At 43.8% G+C, this 21375-nt stretch overlaps 1 protein-coding gene across 3 annotated transcripts in view; it reads right to left on the bottom strand.

Moving 5' to 3' along the window:
- Positions 1–2124: 2124 nt before the first annotated feature.
- The window catches only part of HTR2C (5-hydroxytryptamine receptor 2C), a 216889-nt gene continuing 197638 nt past the window's right edge, over positions 2125–21375 (bottom strand). For 2 of the 3 annotated variants that reach the window (XM_066559604.1, XM_066559605.1), the window contains 2 exons: positions 16977–17177; positions 2125–5881 (listed from right to left, as the gene is read on the bottom strand). In XM_066559604.1, the coding sequence (XP_066415701.1) occupies positions 5049–5881; positions 16977–17177 (1034 nt within the window). In that variant the 3' untranslated portion in view covers positions 2125–5048. The remainder of the gene's footprint in view (positions 5882–16976; positions 17178–21375) is intronic. The other variant, XM_066559606.1, reaches the window with a different exon arrangement.

Genomic DNA, 21375 nt, shown 5'->3' with positions numbered 1-21375 from the left:
TCAGGAGTGTGTGCCTTGTTGCATTGATTGTCTGTAGTGTACAGATCTAAAATCCCTCACCTGAAGCCTCTCCATCTCCATGCTGTTGTGGGGTTGCAGCATCCCTGCAGAGCTGAGAGGGAATGGCACAGCCCATGGATGTTTTCTGACAGCTTCAGAGCACAGGTTTCAGTGTGTGCAAAAACAAACAAGCAGAAGACCTGAGACTAACATAAAAACAGGGGAAGAGACAAAACAGATGATAACTTCATAGTTAAAAATGAAAAAAAAAAAAGCATTTTTTTGGATACATGTACCCCCACAACCTGCATTATCACTGGAACAGCCCCCATGTGACAATCACACCAGCAGGTATATTTGATCTCCCCATTATAGGCTTCCTCCCCAGCTTTTCAGATACTCCCATTTTTTCGAGGGAAGAATAAAGTGTGATGACATCTGTGGCTCTCTGGGGTCTCTGGGATGTGTGCACACATCTGTCTAGCTCTGTCCTTCTGCTTCACCTGCACAAGGCTTGGTGCTCTTTTGTGTGCCTTTTCCTAGGAAAAAGCCTCTGATGCCTTCTCCGCCCCTGAAATGGAGACAAAGCCAAGTGCAGTTGCTGGCATGTAGCTGTCCTAATGATGCTGTGACACAGGGAGGAAACCCATCCAAGAGACATCTGCTCCTTTATCACATGATGGGCTCTGCTTTTGGAATGCACAATTTGTCTGCCACAGTATCACACACCCTTCAGCAGCTCAAAGTGAAATGGTGTTTCTGAAGGGCTGATTGTGGTTTGCTTTTCTTCCTTGAAAGATGTTTCTCCTTTGGAATTTGTGTCTCTCCAGGGCCCCCATGGCTCCAACACCTTGGATGGTGACTGGGAAGAGCACCAGGCACCCTCCACACCAGTGATGAAACTCTTCACAGGGCTGTCCAGAAGAAAGGCTCAAAACATTGACATGAGTGTCTCTGCAGAGAAAACAGCAAGAACCACACTGTTCACAGTGCTTACTCACACATCACCTCACATTTACATCTCTGAATTATCACTCAGATGAAAACTATTGAAGACTCACAGTTCTTCAGACAATAAAGAGCTGTGCAGAGGTGGGATGCCTTAGGACTCCTCAGCACTGGCTCTGAACCTTGTCACCTCCCAAATGTCACAGCCTCTGGGTAGCTGCTCTTTTCTTCAGCAAGCACAGGATGGGAGGAGCTGTTCTTCTCCTCAAAGCACTGTGAGGCACAGACAGGTCCCCAAAGCCACCACAGCTGATCCCACAGAGGCTGCACCCCAGACCTGGCTGTGTGGGACAGCATGGAACAGGTGAGCAGCTCAGGTCTGGAAACCAGGCTGCCCAGCCACAGGGTTTGTGCCTGAACACCACAGCCAGCCTTGCTTCTGACCCTGGGCAGGGAAAACAGCAAGCCCCTAGAGCTCAGGAAGATGCCAGCTGTGGCCAGGGCTGTCCCCAGAGCAGTTTGCCCAGTTCCAAGGGGGTGGGTGTGTTGGCTGGGGCACAGCCCCTGCGTGTGTGCTGTCCCATGGGCAGCCTGCCTGCACAGCTCCATCTGGTTTGGGAAACAAAGCAGCCAGCACATCTCAACCTCCAACCATTTCCAAGGAACTATCTTCACTTCTTCAGTCCAAATCAAAGCAAAACACTGCCACAGACACTATTTGTAAGACAAAACCATACCTGAGCAGGGATTTGAGGACTCACACAAAACTTCCAGCAGGTGTTTCCACAAGACAGCCCCAGGCAGGGCTTCTGGAGGCACCACCACAGTTAATGGTTACATCTCAGGAGAAGTAAAGGAGCTGTGGGAACAACCTGACTTTGGTTAAGTTTCAGAAAATTTAATCAGTTCTTCAAATTCACATAGTTAAAAAAATTGTAAATTGTAACAGTTGTTCCTGAAAGGGAGCAATTTGAAGAGGGAGAATAGTCTATCACTGCTTTCACATTTAACAAGTTTTGGGGTTGGGAGTGTTGGGACATCTGCTGACACTAATTCCTGTGATTAAGCAGCTGTGGGCCATTCTTCAAGTACAAGTCCTTATCCTCCTTTTTTGTTGTTGGTTTGGTTTCATGATCAGGACATATTTTAACTGGGGACAGATGAAAGAAAGAGAGGGCATGTTCACTTATTTATTTTCTGATAGATCATGAAAAAAATAAATAATGAAGAATGATTAAACCAACAAACTTTCTTTAATAAATTAATAGCAGCATCACAAAACCCTGATGTGAATGACCCAAAGAAAGTTGGGTAGGTGACAGTTTTTAACCATTCAGAGAAATGTTCTCCCCTGCTGGCTGGGAGGAACGCAGGCGCTGTAAGGCAGTCAGTCCCCTTGGCTCTTCATCCAGACAAGAGATGGACATCAGAACAGGTCCAGCTGAGGTTAGCATATTTACAGTTCTGGCGCTGAATTTTTTTTTAAAAACACTTATAAAAATTCTGAAAATTTGTTCAATTCTCATTATTTACATCCAAATATAGCAGGTTCCCTTTTTGCCCATACAACAGAACTGGCAAGGGTGAGACATGAAGGCTCCCATGCGAAGACAATGCCTGTGTGAACACTTACACTGAGCTCCAGCTGGAAAATGAGATATTCACACAAATTACACATGTGCTAGAAGCTACTGTAATTCAACTTATTGCTAAATGCTTTCAAAGTCTGCGGTTGGTTCTGAAAGATATATATATATATGTGTACATATATATATAAGTACAAACTCACACGTGTGTATATATATATATATACACACACATATACATGTTTGGAAGAGATGTGCTATACATTCACCCAAAGGGGAAAAAAAAATTAAAATGCACTGTGATTTTTCTGATTTTTCTGTACTTTTTGAGATAATAAAATCTGACTCAGGGTAAAGGGCAGTTGCTGAAGGTGCAACTGTGTCTCTGGCCACTGGTTTTCCTGCTGATTACTTGACCTTTTTGGAGAGGCAAGTGGATTCCCAAGCATTCAAGCCCATGGTGGTATCTTCAGGCTGGCACATGGAGCAGCTCTGCTGCCTTCTGCAAGCAGTGAGCTGCACTCTGCACTGGGATACCTCATCTGCCTGCAGGGAAGTACTATGGATTTATCCCAGGAGGGGATGAGGGTGAGAGGATGATCAGCTTCAGTGCATCATTCTGGGATCAACCCAGCAGCAGATACAACCCAAATGTTGTGTTTTAGTAGTGGCCTCAGCAAGGTTGTAGCTGCACCCAGCCATGCAACAGCACCTCAAGCACTGGCAGAATTTTCCAGTTTTTCTACAAGTTAGTTTTAATGGAAAGAACACAGGAAGCTGAGAGTACAAGCAACTCATGTAAATAAAATGTGATTTATCCATGCCTAGTGCAAGCTTCTGTGTTCTGACAATTATCTTAGCCAGAGGCTGTCAGTGATGCTAAATGAATCCATGTTAGATGGGCACTGCAGCATCTGTGTAGTAGTTAATGAAGATATAAAAACCTTATGGGTGATATCTGGCATTAGACAATACTCCACATAAGGAAATCTGCATGAGAGGCATCACCCCAGAGGCACAGTGCCAGAAAGACACAGTACCTTGGAGGGTTTGTGTACATAGGAATGCAGAGGAAAATTAATTCAAAATATACATGGTGTGTATTAAAAGCAGATTACTTAAAATACGTTCAATCCCAATGTGGATGCTTTCATTAAAGATGTAAGTGGTGTTAATATGATATACTCTAATTTACTTTGGGAGTAAAATGGAATAAATCAAATTTTAAAGTTACTCCAGATTCATACTCCATGCAGACCAGCTCCAGGTCTGCTTCCCTGCTGTCCCTGGTCACCATTTGCTTTAGAACAGTGTCACCAGCACATGATTCCAGTCACATGCTCTGTTCAGCTCTGCCCAGCCCCTCCTGAGACAAGAGCAGGGACCCTCTCTTACTCCTCTCTCCAGCTCTCCCCAGGCAGGCACATCCTGCTGCTCACAGCCTGACCCTGACAGCACCACACACAGAGAACCTTCTGCTCTGTGCCCAAAGCACTGTTCTGTCACCAGCACTGGGATGCAAAATAAAAGCAAATGCCAAACCAGCTAAAGAATATCTAGATGTGAGGAGTGAGAAGAGCAGAGATTTGGGCTCTTCCAAAGCCAGAGTGCTCTTCTTCAGACAGGCCAAAGCCCCTGGTCCTCCAGCAATCTGTGAAGGCAGAGCTGGCCACACAGCCTGCTCCACCCCAGAGCTGATGGTTATCTGCAAGACCAGAGGAGGGCTTTTAATGAATCCTAGGCCTTCCATTTACTGGATGTTTGAACTAGATAACTGCGGATCACTCTGCTTCTCACACTTCTTCTCCAGCCCAAGTGATCCCAGCCAGGACTGCAAAACCATATTCCCTGCCTTTCTTAGGGGAGCCAGAGCCTCCTGAGGGACAGAAAGAAAACAGCAGGATTGGAGAGGGAGCCAGAATCTAACAAAGGTCCCTTGAAGTGCAAGATTGACCCAGTATGGCAGAAGCCACTACACATAACAGGACATATCTGGCCAGGTGCCTGCACGACCACGACGCTGTTGAGATGTCTCTCTGCCAGATTTCTGTAAAGTCTTTACACGGCACAAATAGGGGTGAGGATTTAAAGTATATATTTACTGTCAACTTGAAAAAGAAAGTTATACTGACCAAGTCTAATAGCATGTATTTGATATATAACTATTAACGTGCCATTCTGGACTCCAGCAAATTCCACCTGAGATAAATATTCAGCATTTTTGTTCATGCACTGGAAGAAGAATTCAAACATTTTGTCCATGACATATGCAAAGTAACTAATAGTTCTGATCTAGTATTAACAGTAAATATAGAACCTTAAACTTCACTGCAGTATATTAATATATATTATTTTAAGTACTGGACTGGAAAGACAATTTTTTTTTCTCTTTAAAAAAAATGAAAGCTTTGTTCAGAATGCAATATTTACATAGTCCTTTGACCAACACTTACATTTTTACACAATATATTTTGGCTACAGATACCCTGTAGCAAAGGTCTGTGAGAGTCACTTTTACACACAGCTCACTCGTTCACTTACAACATTACAGCTGTTTATGGAGAGCTCTGAAGTCCCTGGTTGCATCTCAAGGCCCTCCTCAGCTTCATCCAGTTCCATGCTATTGAACTCGTTGCCATTTCTATAACTGGTTAAAGTCAGGTCTTTCCCATACAAAGCTGTTGAGGCCACGTTCAGACACTGGTTCTGCCTCAGGGCTGACTTTTTGCCAGGCCTGTACTGGCAGCGGATGTAGTTGGAGAAAGCCCTGCGGTAGGTTTTGTTGAAGAGGGTGTACACCAGGGGATTGACCCCGGAGCACACGTACCCCACCCAAACAAACACATCCAGGAGCTCACTCAACAGGTCTTTGTCGCAGGCTTCCTTGCAAAGGACAGACATGACATTAGTGATGAAGAATGGGCACCACATGATGAGGAACAGAAAGAAGACGATGCCCAGGACCTTGGAGGCTCTTCGCTCGTTGTTGATGGACTGCATCGTTCCTTTCCGAAACAGCACCGCCTCCTTATTGACAGGGGAGTTCAAGTGGGAGGCCCCCTCGTGATTGTGAAGCATTGAAATGTTCTCTGTGTTGTTTTCCTTCTTGAGGCAGTTCACACTGCTCCTCCTCTGCTTGGGCACCTCTCCACACATGAACACCGTGGCCTGTCTCTGCAGCACCTGGACAGTCAGGCAATACGTGATCACCATGATGATGAGGGGGATGAAGAAAGCCATGAAGGATCCGATGAGGACGAAGTTCTCGTCGTTCAGGACGCAGGTCCCGTTTACAAACACCCGGGAGTCATCCTGCAAACCAATGACTGGAATAGGCATGGATATCCCTAGGAAAATGAAACCAAAAAGGAGACTGTTACCTTTGGAGACAGGGCTCCAAAGAGGCAGCAGAGACAATGCAGCTCCTGCACACATTCAGCCCACTGCCTAAAGCTGCTTGGAAGAGAAGTTACTGTGTCACAGATATCTTTTATGAAAAATCCTTTCCTTAGGATTTTTCCTCCTGAGAAGCTGAGAGGCCTCAGGAACAAAATGTAACCAATGGTTATCTGCTGCTGTGGAATGCAACAGGTGCATCTGGGATTGGGCTCATGGGGTTGTTTCTAATTAATGGCCAATCACAGTCAGCTGGCTCGGACACAAGCCTTTGTTATCATTCCTTCTTTTTCTATTCTTAGCTAGCCTTCTGATGAAATCCTTTCTTCTATTCTTTTAGTATAGTTTTAATATAATATAGATCATAAAATAATAAATCAAGCCTTCTGAAACATGGAGTCAGATCCTCGTCTCTTCCCTCATCCTCAGACCCCTGTGAACACAGTCACAGTTACTGATTCCAGGTGAAAGGGAAAACATCCAACAACACTCCTGGGAGCACAGCTCCAGGGCAGGACACCCTCCTCCAGGAAGAGCAGCAGCTTTGCTGGGCTCCACAGCTGACTCAGTGAATGCAGCCTAACTCCTACTTTTCTAGCATTAATTGGAATTTGTGGGTGTAGAAAAGGCAGTCACCACTCTGCTGTGTTCCAGCTGACCACTCCATACCCACCAGTTTGAGGGGGATAGACCGAAATCACTGTCATAGGGTAGAAAGGAGCAAAAAAAAAAAAATTCAAAATACGAAAGCACTACAGCTATGAAGATTCAAAAGCAAGATTCTTACAGTAATTAAAATAACCCTGACAGAAAAATAGCCACTTTTGCCATGGCATCACAGACACACGGAAGCAAAGTTCTGGATCTCAGGAGAGTTGTGCACAATCTCAGTGCAAACAGAAAGTGGTCTCTGCAAGATGTCACTCAAATATTTTTCATGTGTACTGAGATCCAAACTTCATCCCTTGATCTGTGAAGCTCAGTCCCACATCAGGACAGACCCAAAACCTTCCAGAAGCAACAATATATTTTGGAATGCCACAACCCATGTGCACAGGAAAACATGTGGTGGGCCAGACCTAGTTAAAGCATCATGGGTTCATCTAGTCCTGTCTCGTGTCTTTGGCGAGTACCAGAATTTTAGAGCCATGGTACAAAATAGGTACAAAATGGGGCAGCTGTAAGCATTATACCTTAGAAAATTCCAAAGCAAGAATTTGCATCCAGATCTCATTTTTAAAATAACCTTTGAGAGATTTATCTTCATGATAAATCTTATGAATCCTTCATTTCTAACTCCACAATACTCAGTGGCATTCAGTTCCACAATCTCTCTGTTTTTCATCTGAACCAAGTGTTTCTTGCTCATTTAAATTTGCTTTCTGATAATTTCCTTTGACTCCCCTCAGGATGTGTATTGTGAGAAACAGTGAATAATCACTATCTGGTCACCTTTTCCACCTTCTTAATGATTTTATAGACCTGTTATCATCTCTCCTGTCTGACATCTCTTTTGGAGCTGAAGAATACTATTCTGTTCACTCTCTCTCCTCATGCCAAACTCATTCTATGCTTTTGATTATCTCTCTTTATTTCTCATTAAGTTCTTTTTTGCCCTTTTAAAGAAACAAAAAAGCCGATGCACATCCGAGCAGCTAGAGAGCAACAGAGTGAATTCTGTGCTCCCCTCTGGGCACTGGCTGCCATGGAGCACCACTCCTCAGTGGTCTGTGTGGCTGTGGCCATGCTCTCCTTGAGCTCCTCTACCCAAGAAATAACAACACTGAGACCACTGTTGTGTCTGAATTGATTTTTTGGAGTTGCTGTGAACATCACAGGTTCAAAAAGCTAATCCTGTGGGACTCTAAATTTCTTAACACGAAGAATTACATGCTTAAGAGATTAACCAGGGCATTTTTACTACTCCAGCTAAGTGTTTTTCAGGATTCTGGGGAATTCATCTGCAATTTGTCATTACCAGAAAATTACCATTTGGCAGTAATCAAGTGATGGAATTTCTTTTGAAAATTAAGGATGATAAATGCCTTCTGTGACTGGAGCATGTGTTTTCTTAGCTCAGTACTAGTTCCAGGTTTTGCTCTTCCTTCCCTCTACATGCCAATGCTCATGAGTTCACCTTTGGCAAGGCAGCTGCCTCCTTTCTGATATGTTATCTGTTATCTTCCTTGTGCCAATTCCCTGCCACTGCAATAACCTTCACCTCATAAACCCATCGTTAAAGACATCATCCTAATGCCTTGGTTCCATCAAACCACACACATGTGGGAAATGGTGGAAGTTAGACTGAGCACTCTTTACACAAAGAAGAAATCTAAATTAGGTCCATGGCATTACACTGGGGTTATATTTGCATGTATAATTTTATGCTTTAGTGCCCTCTGTAACACCTAACCTTTGAAATGAAACTCCAAAATGAATGAAAGTTCATTCATGAAGTAGTCATCATTTAAGCTGGTGTTATTGCTTTAGCCAAGGGAAATGAGATGAGGTTTTGGGATATCTTCACACATAAAGTGACATTTATGTGACACACATAAGGTACATTTGGGAAGAATAACCTAGTTCTGGGATATGATGGATAAACAAATCAAGAGCACTGATGGCAGCCTAAAACCCTGCATGAGCATGAGATAGCTCAGCCTTAATGACAGGGAATGAGGGGGCAGCTGCTGAAAAAGTGGAAAAATGGAAAAGTGTCTCTTACCTCTCACATAAGAAAGTGAGATTTCAAACTGAGAATGCACAGAAGAAAGAGAGCACTAAGTCTTTATTTGCCCTTTCTTCCAGCCTGGTAAAAACCCATCATTAAGAGCAGTAGGAAGAAAGATGCCCTCAGATGAGCTGGCCACATGCTTTGATTCAGCTGTGAGCTGGATTCAGCACTGCTCAGGGGGCAGCACTACCCTCATCTCTAATGCCTTCCTTCACCTCACACCTCTCCTTTGAAACTTGTCTTTAACACATGATTTATCACCAATCCACTGCACAATTGAGTCTGAAAGGGAACCAATTCTGTACACACCTTGGGACTGACTCACAGGGAGAAGTGTGAAAGGTCTCAGACACCTCAGAGGGGCTCCCTTCATGGGGGATTACTGCAAAATCACTGCTGCCACCATCCCAAATGCACTAAAACCTGCTTGCAGACACAGTCACAGCCCGGCCCTGGTTTCAGCAGGGGTGCCTTGATCAACCCTGAGCATTCCAAGGCTCCTGGACATGGATGAACACAGATGCCTGCCTGACTTGAGTTCTGCTCTTTGAGCAAGTGCAGAGAAGGCATCCAGCTCCACTTGACTCAAGCAGTCCACAGCACTAACAGTGCAGATTATTTACCTGTCCATAATTTAAGAACTGAGGTGGTCAGAGAATACCAAACTGCCCACAGCAGTGCAGGAGGGTGAGTGTCAAATCAGGCAAGAGGCTCTGAAGCTGCCTGCTGTCCACAGCCTTTTGTCAGTGCAGCCCTCTGAGCCCCACTGCAGAGCATTCCTGACGCACTCTTCATCAACAAACATCAGGCTGACGTGGTGAGCTGAAGCCTCCAGCCTCAGAGGCATTTTCCAGTTGTGTCAAATAACCCTTTCTAACTAAGGTGGCAGCAAATTCCCCAAAAGAGGCAGTGCTGCTCCAAAAACTTGCAAGGTTAAAGTGCTGCATATCACAGAGCTCCTCAGAGCAAGCTTGGTCCTGTTGTTTGAAGTCTGAGCAGTGCCTGGCACAGCTGATTTGCCCCAGCAAGAAGATACAACCAGCCAGTACCAGCCAGTCAGGCAAGAGCCAGGTCCCTGCTCTGGGCACCCTTCTGCCAGGCAGCAGCTTGAGCAGGACATCCCTTTACACCACAGCAGAGAAAGTGAATGTGATTTTTTTCCTCCTTTAACTTGTTTGTCAGAGCAGCAGGAAGCCACAGAAAGAAGGATCCTCTGGATTACAAATCCAATTACAAGCATTGTCCTAACTGCTGCCTGTCAGCTTTAAAGATGTCCTCAAGCCAGTAGAAATGTTCACCAAATGGAGCTGACATGATACTGTGGGTACAGAGTAACAGATGCTCCTCACAGATTTTAAATTAATAAAACAAAACCCAAATGACTACAAATACAGATTTATAAAATATTTACTAGAGAAAAAGTTGGCTAAAAAGTCCAAATTTATATTCACAGATACTTTGACTTAAATGAAAAACAATATATTTTTTGTGTTTAATACCTTGTTTTCTTCAGTGAAAGCCCAGGAGCCTGACAGAGATTACAGAGATTACTGAATAGCTGTGTCTTTGATGGTTATTTCTACTAAAAAAGGCAAGAATTTCCACTCTTCTACGAGAGCACATTTTCTCCAAGGACAACTACCTAACTAAAGAAAACAGAGGCATATGGGTTTACTCTGACTTTCCATGTGTGGAATTCTCAGGGCTGAATACAAGAGTGGTCACATTTTGCTGCAGCTCCAGGAGCTTGGGAAGGCCAGGGACCACCTCTCCTGGGGTCAGCACTGAATTCAAAGTCTGCTGTGTCCATGGGAAGAGCTCTGCTGCTGCAGGTGGCTCTGGACCTCACTGCCACTCTCCAGACATTTACAGACAATTGAAAAGGAGAAAGCAGAGAGAAAGCTGTGTGCCAAACAAGTCTGTGTAAAAACAAGGACACTGCTGAACATTACATGTTCAAATCCACATCTTTAACCTCATATTTAAACAAACATAAGTGAAAATAAACCTCATATTTAAAATAAAACAAATCTGTTTGGTTTCTTAACTGTCTCACAAAGTTCCTGCATATTTTCTCTCATTCAGACAGTGAAAAGCAAACCCCACCAGCCAGCAGCCTCCTGCAGTATGCAAGAAAATACACTGGGTTTAGAAACCAAAGCTCTTCAGAGGAAAATTGAAGAATGTTGACTTCTGAAGTGTTCAAAATCACTAAAATTCCATATTGTTCCCATATTTCAGCAGACTAACTGCAGTGCCTTTCATGTACTAATATTGCAACAATGCCCCTTCAGGGCTGGATTAGCTCTAGTTTTATCTGACCATTCCAATAAAACAATTGTGCCAGCCTTGTATTGGTTGAAAGCCAAAGATAGAAGGGGATGAACTTTGAAGGATCTCCCTGCCCACAGCAAGCACAACTGCAAACAGATGAAAGCCATTAGTGACTGTGCCTGGATGAGCTGCTGACCTTTACTCAAACCTTGGGAGAGCACTGAGCAACCTGAGCCAGATGGAAAACCAGCAAACAACAGTATAAGACAGAAGAAATAGATTACTTTCCCACTTGCCCTTCTATTTTGCTCAATTACTTCTGTTGGTTTGCACAGTTTCTGACTGTGCATTTGAAGGAGGGTGATGGGGATCCTGCTCACACCAGAGCCCTGCCAGGGCTGGGTTGCCCCAGGTAATCCTGGACTGATGCTCAGGAGCAGAACCTCAGACACAAACATCAGCATCCCTCTTGCTCATGGGAACAGACCTGGTGGGATGGTCAGTCTAATTTCTGTCCAAATTCTTCACACACTGTCACCATCTGCTGCTGTCCCAGGCAAAACCTTTCACTGACATCCAGTGACAAGATCAAACCAATCCAAGCACCCTGAAATCACCTGGAATCCCAAGCTACTTTCCTTGCTATGAATTCAGCCTGTTATCAGCCAATATGTTCTTCTTCACCTTGATAATTCTTGTGTGCTGGGGAGATCAATGACCCTCTTGGGAATCATGGAACAAGCACTCAATCAAAAAAATGTCTGTAGATAAAATAACTTTGTAGACAACTCAAACAAGTGGGAAACAGGCAGATGACACCTTAGTGTTTTGCTCTAGGTCATAAAGCAAATACTTCTGTCTCACCCAGGACCAGAAGGCAGGTCTGAAAAGTTTTAGGAGCAGAAGCCACCTCTACTGCTCTACAAGAGGCAACCTGCAGCCCAGCTTGCAATGCTAGTGCCACCTCTGCACTCTGGTGAGGCAAACCAAAGTTATCAGATCAGCACCACCACAGCACCTCTGCCTACAGACCAACCAACTACAATCCCCATGCTCCCAAGAGAAGAATTTTAGTCAAACATACCCTGTCAGACATTCAGTGTCAAATAGAAAAAGGCAAAAAAAATTAAAATACATTAATACAGTATATTTTTTTAAAAAAATCTCCCAAATCTGGAGAGATATTAAGCTCCCTTAAGCTTTACTAGTATGCAACCATTTTCCCAGCAATATATGTGGTTGCTGTCCTACTGTTAAGGCAGGGCTCATAGTCAGGAATGTGTATGTTTTTCCAGGAGATGGAGGGTGATTGTCTAACCCCTGCTTTGCCAGTAACAGTGGTTTCAGCACTGCTTCCTTGTGTCCAAGTGATGAGCCACAGAGCCTGCCTGCTTAGTGGGAAAGGTTTGAGCAAAATCCCAAATGAACACATTTTGACCTTCCATGTGCTGGAAGTCTTCTTCATCAGCAGTGGTTTTGCCCTTTTCCCATGAAATCTGTCCAGACGTTTGTGCTAACCTGAAGCCTGCAAAGAAATTCCTGGGGTTTTGGTCTTGTCCCAAAGCATGACCTCCCAGGAGCAGCTCCAGCCCAGCACAGAGCAAAGGGTGCCAGGAGCAAACACATCCCACCAGCAGAGGAGCCATGGAAATGCCCTGCTGGGCTGCCCCTGACCCCAGAGACACTGATGGGCTGAAATGCAAACCAGAGCAAACCCTGCATGTGCTCTGGAGCTGTGACCTCGGGGAGCTCTGAGAGCTGTTCCAGGCCGCCTTTGTCTCCATGCAGCACCTGCCCTCAGCACATCCCCCTGCCCTAGGAGAGCACAATTCCTTTTGGATCAGTGGTGCCCTCCAGGATTGTCTCCAGTGAGAGAGGGGAAGGCTTAGCTGGTGCCTGGAGGCTCTTGAAATGCATCATTAGAGCAGCTTGCTGGCATGAGGCTGCTCAGCCCTGAGAGAGACAAACACTCAGGGCAGAAACAAAAAGGTGTTAGATGTAAGTTCACTTAGTCTGAGATGAGTTTTCACTGATCCTCACAGCACACATTTATACTTTTCATATTCTTCCATATTTCTATAAATAGTTCTCCTCGGTAAAACAATGAAGCACTATGAAAGTTAAATGGGGATTTAAATTTCATTTTTAAATCTGAATGGTTTCTCGTATACACAAACCTCAGGTACCTCCCTGAAATCAAAATTATAATCTCATTAATGAGTCAGAGAAAGAATGAAAATGTTTTCAAACATGCACACACAGACACACAGACACACACACACACACACACAGTTTGTGGCATCTTCTTATGGCAGACCCTATCTTGGTCACTTATGAACTAAATTGAATTTACACTGCTTGTGAGGATGTGAAACTGTGAGCTGGGAAATTGGTAGCATGTGTAATTTCAGCTCTCTAGAGCAAAAGGCCAAACCTTGAACACCCCAGGAAGCAGAGGAAAAGCCTTTCAATATATATTTGGGTCACAAGGAACTGCAGAATTAAAACATTTCAGTTATTTTCATATGAGAGGCAATGTGTGTGTACCTCCACATCAATTAAGTGCTTTCATTCAGATTTTCAAAGGGATAATTTGTTTATTTTAATGTTTCCCAGTTAACACTTTCTCCTGTGTGACCCAGAGTGCTCCCAGGGTTTGGCTGTTCCTCACCACTGCTGAGCCCTGCATGGGGACCTCCACCCACCATCCTCACAGCAGGGCAGAGGAGGCTGGTGAAATGGCCAAGTCCTCAAGTTACTGGTGAAAACTTTGAAACTACACAAAGTCTGAAATCTTGAAGCAATACCAAGATTCTGCCAGCAGGCTCACACCTAAAATTGATTTTCATTTTCAATTGTGAGCATATTTCTGTTGCCTGTGTTTTAATTTCCAGTCTCAGCACAGTGCTATCTACCACAAAACTAATTTTTACAAGCCCAGCCCTTCACAGCAGCCACTTTAACTGAAGACAAAAATCTTGCTCAAGTTATGTTTGCTAAAGCACAAGACAACTGTCTGTGATGTACTTTTATCTGGAACAAAGAGAACTTTGCAAAAGACCTATTCACAAAGAAATTGTCAAGAGACAGGAGGACTCTGTTATGTTCCCCTACTTTAAAACCTAATCATAAGTTTAGGCTTGTGCACCTTGACAAATTTGTAGCTCAATGAGCAAAAGAACCTCTTTTACATTTTGCTGTCAGCACTAACACTTCAGAAAAATGGAATGCAAAAGCTACTGAATTAAGATAAATTACATGCTTTTTACTTCATATTTTGAATTCTGATTCAGAAACTGAATTCAGGATTCTTTGCATGGAATGCATTTAAAAGTTTCCTCATCTGAAGCAGGATTTAGGAATTGCAAACTGACCAGTCTGCACTTAAGTTCTGCTTTGAATTTGATGCTTAATCACAAACAGAAATGCACAAATTCTTTTGTGGCACTTAACACCAAAATGAGGATGAATTCATTTAACCTATTTCATCCTCCTGAAATTAGCACAGGATTTCACCAGGCCTTTCCAAGTGACAGGTAAGGGAGTTAAGAACCAGAAACCAGCAGCAATACACTTTGAGTGAGTTCTCTTTCATTCTATGCTCAGTTTCTTCCATGTCTGCCACATTTCTAAATTCATTTATGAAGTACAAATAGTTATGCTAAAATGAGCTAGATACATACCAAGAGTACTTTCTCTATTTAATGCAACCTACTGCAGAAAGCCCAAGTAAAAGGGTAAGCCCTATCATATGCACGGAGGAGGAAATCTAACAGCATTTCAGTGCCCTCAACAGACTGTCTGGGGAGAATGGATTCTGCCTGTATCTTCAAAAAAATGGATGCAAGAAAAGGCTCTCCTGGGCCAGCAGTAGCTGCATCAAAGAGAACAAACTGAACATAAAGCCCAGATGTGCTGCAGGCGCTCCCAGCTGTGATCCTGGCACAGGAGGGCACACAGGCACAGCTGCACCCTGTGTCCCTTCCAGCCTGAGGAGGGAAAGGCTGCCCAGGGCAGCCCCCCAAAGCTCTGTGCACCACAAAAATCCCACAGAGCAACTGCTCATAGATTCTTCCTAAAGACTTTGGGGTGCTGGGGAACAGCTGCAACAGCCATTGCCTTATGGCTGACAAACCACATGCCTTGCAGGAAAGCACCATTCCATCTCCTTTCCAAGCTGTGTCTGGTAAACTTCATCCTTTCACCTGTTTGAGATCCTATCCAATGCAGAGGGGTTAAACATCTCCTGAGGAAGCTGGTAGGGGTGAAGTGTTTGCACTGTACAGCAGCACAGAGTCACCTCACCTCTTCTGGCTCAGGTACCTTTTTCCTTGGGGTGCAGCAGAGGTCACAGTGTGCCTATTTTCCACCATCGTGAGCCCAGTCCTCACCAAACAGCTCCATGAAGAGACTGGCCTGTGTCTTTACTGCTTGGTCAGGCACCAGATTTCCTTACCAGTCTGCTGAATCAGTGAACCATGCATGAAGTAGCTACTTTATCCCTTGGACCCAAGTCCAAACCACAACTTGCTCCTCAAGGCACTGGTGCAGGCAACCACTTCAGCACTAGCCAAAATTTCTAAGGATAAGTCAGCAACATCTAAGGCAGCACAGGCAGAAATCTGCAAGTTAGCTCCAAAAATGCAAGCAGAACAGTTTTATTGCCCAGATTTTGCAATGTGATTTATACATCTCAGCCTGGGGGGGGTCTATCAGCTCTCCCTCTGAATTCCAGTGCAACATGGAGCACAAATTCTGTGTCGAATCTGAGCCTGTGCAAACCAAGCCCACATGAACTTGTCCTCATGTGACTGCTTATGTATTGAATCCAGCAGCTTTCTTTCCCATGTCAAATAGAGAGCACAGAGAGTTTAAAATAATAGTAATTTCAAAAAAATCCTAAGTTAATTGATTAAACCAAATCCAATTTCAATGTGGATTATATTACCTAGGGGAAATGTAGCAGGCCTGTGACACATGAAAATTTGTTTCTAATAGATATTCTTGTTATATTCATGAGGAGAGAAAGTATATTTTCCCTATTTTATCATTTTTTGGTTTTTGTCATAGCCTTTTCCCAAGGCAAGCTTCTTCAAAATCAGTCCCTGTAGCACCCAGACAACCAGAATCATATTCCACTTCTAAAGCAGGCAAAAACTCAGGAGAAATTCAAATACCTGGAACATGCTTTTCCTTGCAGTACAGCACTGAAAGCAAAAACCACTTCATAAAATAGAAATGAAATGTTAAATCTCTGTAAGACTGCGTTCTAAACAAGCACAAAAGGCAACACAGCAAATGGAAGTGGTCATACAATTCTGCCCCTGCCTCGAATGTCTCTTTTTTAAAGCACATTTAAAGAGTTCTACAAAAAAATTTTTTCTTCACATAATTCTCAGTATTACAGAGTCATTTTGCCATAATTTTGTGTTTTCTTCCCTATTTTACTGCTGCTTTACTTATTGTGCTTTATCAAAGCAATACAAACGTGTCTTCTGTTATGCCTACTCCTCATTTACCAAGACTTCAAACTTGCCAGCTCAGTACCAGCAGCAGCCCAGCTGTGGCAGAGAGCAGCCCAGGCTATAAAGGCTGGGCAGGATCAGTAAATACCTGGCTGAGAGCCTGCCTCCAACCCTGTGCAGCTCCACTTAGACCATTAGAGGCCTTGAGAGAGTTCCACTGCAGCGACCGCAGCGCAGCCGTGCGCTCTGAGCTGGCCAGGCTCCCCGTGCCGGGCTGTGCTAATGCTGCTGTCTGCTCTGTTTACACAGCAGTTTTACAGCACCACTTGTCCTGGTATTGCTGTTATCAGCACTTTGACAGGGACACAGCAGCAGTGGAGAGGGGTGATGCTCTGAAAAATGACTGCTCCCACCAGCTGCAAGGAAAGGCTTCCATTTCCAGTTATTCCGCTCAGGCATGCAGGCCAGGTAAATTAATTTGAGTATCCTCTTTAAAAAAAAAAAAAAATTCTAAATGAAAATTGGAGTAACACTATTATTCATTCAGACACAGTCAAGAGCCATGTTGCTTACCTATGGATATGGTCCAAACTGCAGCAATTTTCATAATGGCCTTGGTGCGGGAATTGAAGCGGCTGTGCTCAATGGGATTGCGAATTGCTACGTACCGATCAAGAGAGATGGCACAGAGATGCATAATAGATGCAGTTGAAAAGAGCACATCTAGGGAAATCCATATAGGGCACAACTGTTTAGGCAAAGGCCAAGCATAATCTGAAACATAGAGAGAAAAGAAATGAAAGGAAAAAAAGGAAAGGAAGTAATTTGGGAAGCTAGGCCATCATTTCTGAGGAACCGTTGGGATAGTTTAGGTCTGTGACACCAGTAAGGGGCACGTGCATGAGGGGTGGACAGGAAACCTCTCATGGGACTTCTCTATGGGAAATTCCTGGCTCTGGACACTCCATAAGCCCATAGCCAGTTTCCAAATATCTGGTTTCTGTGACCAGTAACTAAAGGGCAGTGCCTGCAAGTGACCATTTTAGCACTCTTCCCCACTCTTAACGTTTCTTCCATATCATCACAAAATCAAATATTACATTCCTTTATAACTCACTCATCACATGGTTTTCATGGATTGCAAAGCATTTTGTGGCATTAACTTGACTCAGATCCTTTCTAAAACTTCCTTGACGTATGAGTCTCAGTTTCTGTCTGCTGAGGAGAAAGGTAGCAGACAGTTTTTGTGCAGTCTATCACATAGCTAAGTGACACTACTTCACCTTTTCTCCCCAGGTAGTGTGCCTTGATATCAAAGGAATACTTGCCTCCTTGCAGAGATGCTGGGACTGAGTGGCTGAAGTTCAAAAACTGTTTTGAAGGTAGATGGGGTGTTATTCTTTACAGAAACTATGTTAGCAAACAGAACAGACTCAATGGCCACATCTGACAGCAGCTGGCACACAGCTCATTTGGGTGCCTGCACTTATTAAACAGTTCACTCAGTGCTGAAGTACAACTTGAGAATAAAAGTGACCCAGAAAGATCCTCAAAGGCCACTGATACTTAAATCAAAGCTCAGAGAAAATTGATTTGTGAATGATACCCCCATGTCAGTGTCCAGAATGGATTGTGTGAGATCAATAACATGTCCTGCCAAGCTCTGGGCTACTTACCAAAACAAATCTAGAGTATCTATAGCAGCTGAAAACATGAGAGACTTCATAATAGTTGAATAATGAGATATTCTTGTGTCTTCATTCAGAACATGAATGTCTAAAGCAATTTTGAAGTTTACCCCAAGGATCAGAATCATCACTCTGTAGAATCAATGTTATATTAAGAATGGCGCAGCTCCATCCTACTGATCTCAAATGGAAAGGATGAAACTATTAGTCTCAGAAATCATGGTTTGAAACAAATTACCCAGCCAAGAGAGACCCAGAATACCTTCATGCAGAAACCTGAGATTAACTGAACCAGAGTAAATTATTATGAAATGTCCCAGAGAAGCCGAGGAACCTTTCACAAAGAGCACAGCACAGAGAGATGGACACATTAGCTCATTTTACCAGTGGGAAACAAGCAGATGAAGTGCTAAGTACTCACCAAACCCACACAGCCAGACCTCAGCTCTGGGGAGATAAGCCACTCATTTCAGGGAGTGTGCACCATGTATATTAAATGGCCTGTGAGTGGACTGAAATCCACAGCAGCAAGCATTTGAGAGGTCCCTGTCAAAGGGAACTAAGTACAGCACTTTGTGGCTGGAGCATCTTTACTTTAAAAGGCACCTCTGCTGTACAAATGAATAGAGCTTGATTAAATATGACTCAGCCCCTTTATAACACTAGGATCAAATTCTCTGCCTCTTGCTCACTTCACACTTTGTTATAGCTGAGGACATCGTTGCCATCAGCCTGCAATTGAGCTCAGAGCTGCAGCCAAGCACACCTTGGATTTGCTGGGCGATGCCTCAGTGAATGCTCTGGGGAAGAACAAGTCAGAAATCCTACAAGTGGGAGCTGTGCTCTCTGTACAGCCTCAGGCTCTCACTGCCAACCCACACCAAAGCAGATCCAGCACACTACCCCTCAGCACTCCATCTTTGTGCTCAGGCTGAGCTGAACCGGGAGCACAAAGCCCTGAGTGTGCCCCGATGGAGGGAGCAGTCCCTGGGAGCTTGGGCAGCGCGATCATGAGTGCGCAGCAGCCGCTGCAGAGGGAAGCAGTGGCATTGGTGGCTACTCCCCACATCAGGCAGATGGCCAGGAAACCCCAGTGTCTCCAGGAAAAGGCAGCCAGCCTCCAGGGTTCCTGTGCTGGGAGCCTCTCCGGGCTGAGCCGCGCTGCTGCAGTGGGCACAGCCTGATTCCTGACATTTGCCAGACCTGGAAGAGGTTTCTACAGCAACCACCTTTCCAGCATTATTGAATGATGAGCAGCCTCTCTTACCTCTTCCTTCAAGCTTTCCAAACACTTCCAGTGACTGATTCCCCCGAGAACAACCTCTGCTGCTGAAGTGAACTCATCCCAACCCAGCAGCCACCAGCGTGGGGACAGGAGACATCCCCTGCCGCCAGCCCTGGCCCTGCAGGAGCCACAGACACCAACACACCCCAGCCATGCTGCCCTCAGTACTGCCCAGGCAAACTGGCAGGATGCTTTTGAGGATAAAGGTGAGATGAGAGCTCTCCTAATGCCAAATCCTGTTAGCACTTCCTCTCCCACAGCACTCCATTACTTTTCCAGCTGAACAGCCACGAGTAGGCATTTTACTTTCTCAGGAAGTTTCCTAAAATGATCTGCAATAACAAAATGTCACTCTGGAAATTTGCAGAATGGCAGCTTGTAACACATCACTGTTGCTCGATAGGAAGGGCATAATATATATTCTAGCTCGAAATGTAATTATTTTTAAGTAAGCATGGTGCATGCCTTTGAAAAACACCTACACAGCCTACAAAGCCAGTAATTTGTAAAAAAAGAAAAACAGCTTTATTCTAATTCTGTTTTGAGTAAATGTACAAAGCATGGGAAATGTGCCCTGTGACTGTGCCAAGATGCAAACAAGGATTTAAAAAAATCTGTTAACAATGTTATACCTTTAAAACAATTTTATCCTCAGAAACACTCTAATTACAGAGGGTAACATTTCTCTAATTTGTGTTCTTTTTTCTCTTATTTCATTTACAAAGAATAGCAATTACCCTATATTTAGAAGAGCAGATGACTGAGTGAAATGAATTCTTGGACCCCAGCACCTCTAAGATATAGTAATTGCATTTCCAGTGAAAAACATTCATCTCAGTCCAAATTTGGCTCCAAGAAAGAAACAGTTCTAAACACCTGCATAAGCAAAAAACCAAAATCCTTTGTAAGAAACACTGATTTTTGTACCTTGAATTAATCTGAAAATCATATATTTAATGCACTGGCAGGTCGAGCAGTGTAGATAGGTAGATAGGAGAGTGCTGAAGGGAATTAGATGACCACAGCAGATCAAAACACAAGTTGGTATTTCTTTACACAGCATGTAATCAAACCACAGATTTTTTTTGCCTCCAGATGTTTTGTGGGGGGTAGAAATTTACACTGGCCAAATTAACAGAGAAAAGTGTACAGAAAACTATTGCAATGATATTGCTTTGAGGTCAGTGCTATCTTCTGGTTCTGATCAGAATAAAACAAGCATGCAAAAATCCTTGCAGGAAGGAAACTTCTGCAGAATATTACTTCACCCTCTAGGACTGAATAGCATCCCATGGCATCTGTGGTTGATGTGGTTCCTCCCAGGACACATGGGACAAACACTCATATTTAACCAGGAGTCATGGTCCCCAGGTGGGATTTCATCTCCTGCCCCAGGATGAAGAAGCAAACCACAGCTTCTTTGTGTCACTGAAGAGCAGAGATGAGCACAAACTGCTGGCAGAAAAACAAAGACACTCAAAGGCATTTTGGCATAGTCACAGACCATCTCTCTGTGGAGTTAATTTGCTGTCAGATAAGAGTTCCTTACATTTCTTGTGTTTTTCATCAAGGAAGATGGCAGCTATGCAACTGAGTCACTTTTGTCAGAGCTTTATGCATATGGGTAAAAAGAGTTGCTTAGCACTGTTATTGGCATTGTACTGTTCAGTGCATGAGAGTCAGAATTACCAGCTACTCTAGAAGGAGGTGACTGAACAAAACACAGCAAATGGAAGCAAAATTAATTAAGTCAAATGGTAAAACAGAATTATTCCAGATTGTAGGAGAATGGTTGTACCGAAAAAGAAAAAAAAAGTCTGCTTCTTGTACATGTTCAGTACTTCTACAATGCAATCTGCTCCAGGATATGTCCTGGGAAAATCTAGTATAACACCTAGGACAAATCTGGAATAACCTGTTTACACAACAATAAAGTGAAGAATTATGTAAAATTTATCTCTGTATCTTCAAGAATTTTTCATGAGAAACTCACAGCAAT

The sequence above is a fragment of the Molothrus aeneus genome, chromosome 14 (assembly GCF_037042795.1).
Source record: "Molothrus aeneus isolate 106 chromosome 14, BPBGC_Maene_1.0, whole genome shotgun sequence".
NCBI classification, from domain to species: domain Eukaryota; kingdom Metazoa; phylum Chordata; class Aves; order Passeriformes; family Icteridae; genus Molothrus; species Molothrus aeneus.
Note: the sequence above shows the minus strand (reverse complement) of the source record. Positions and strands in the feature narration are given on the sequence as shown.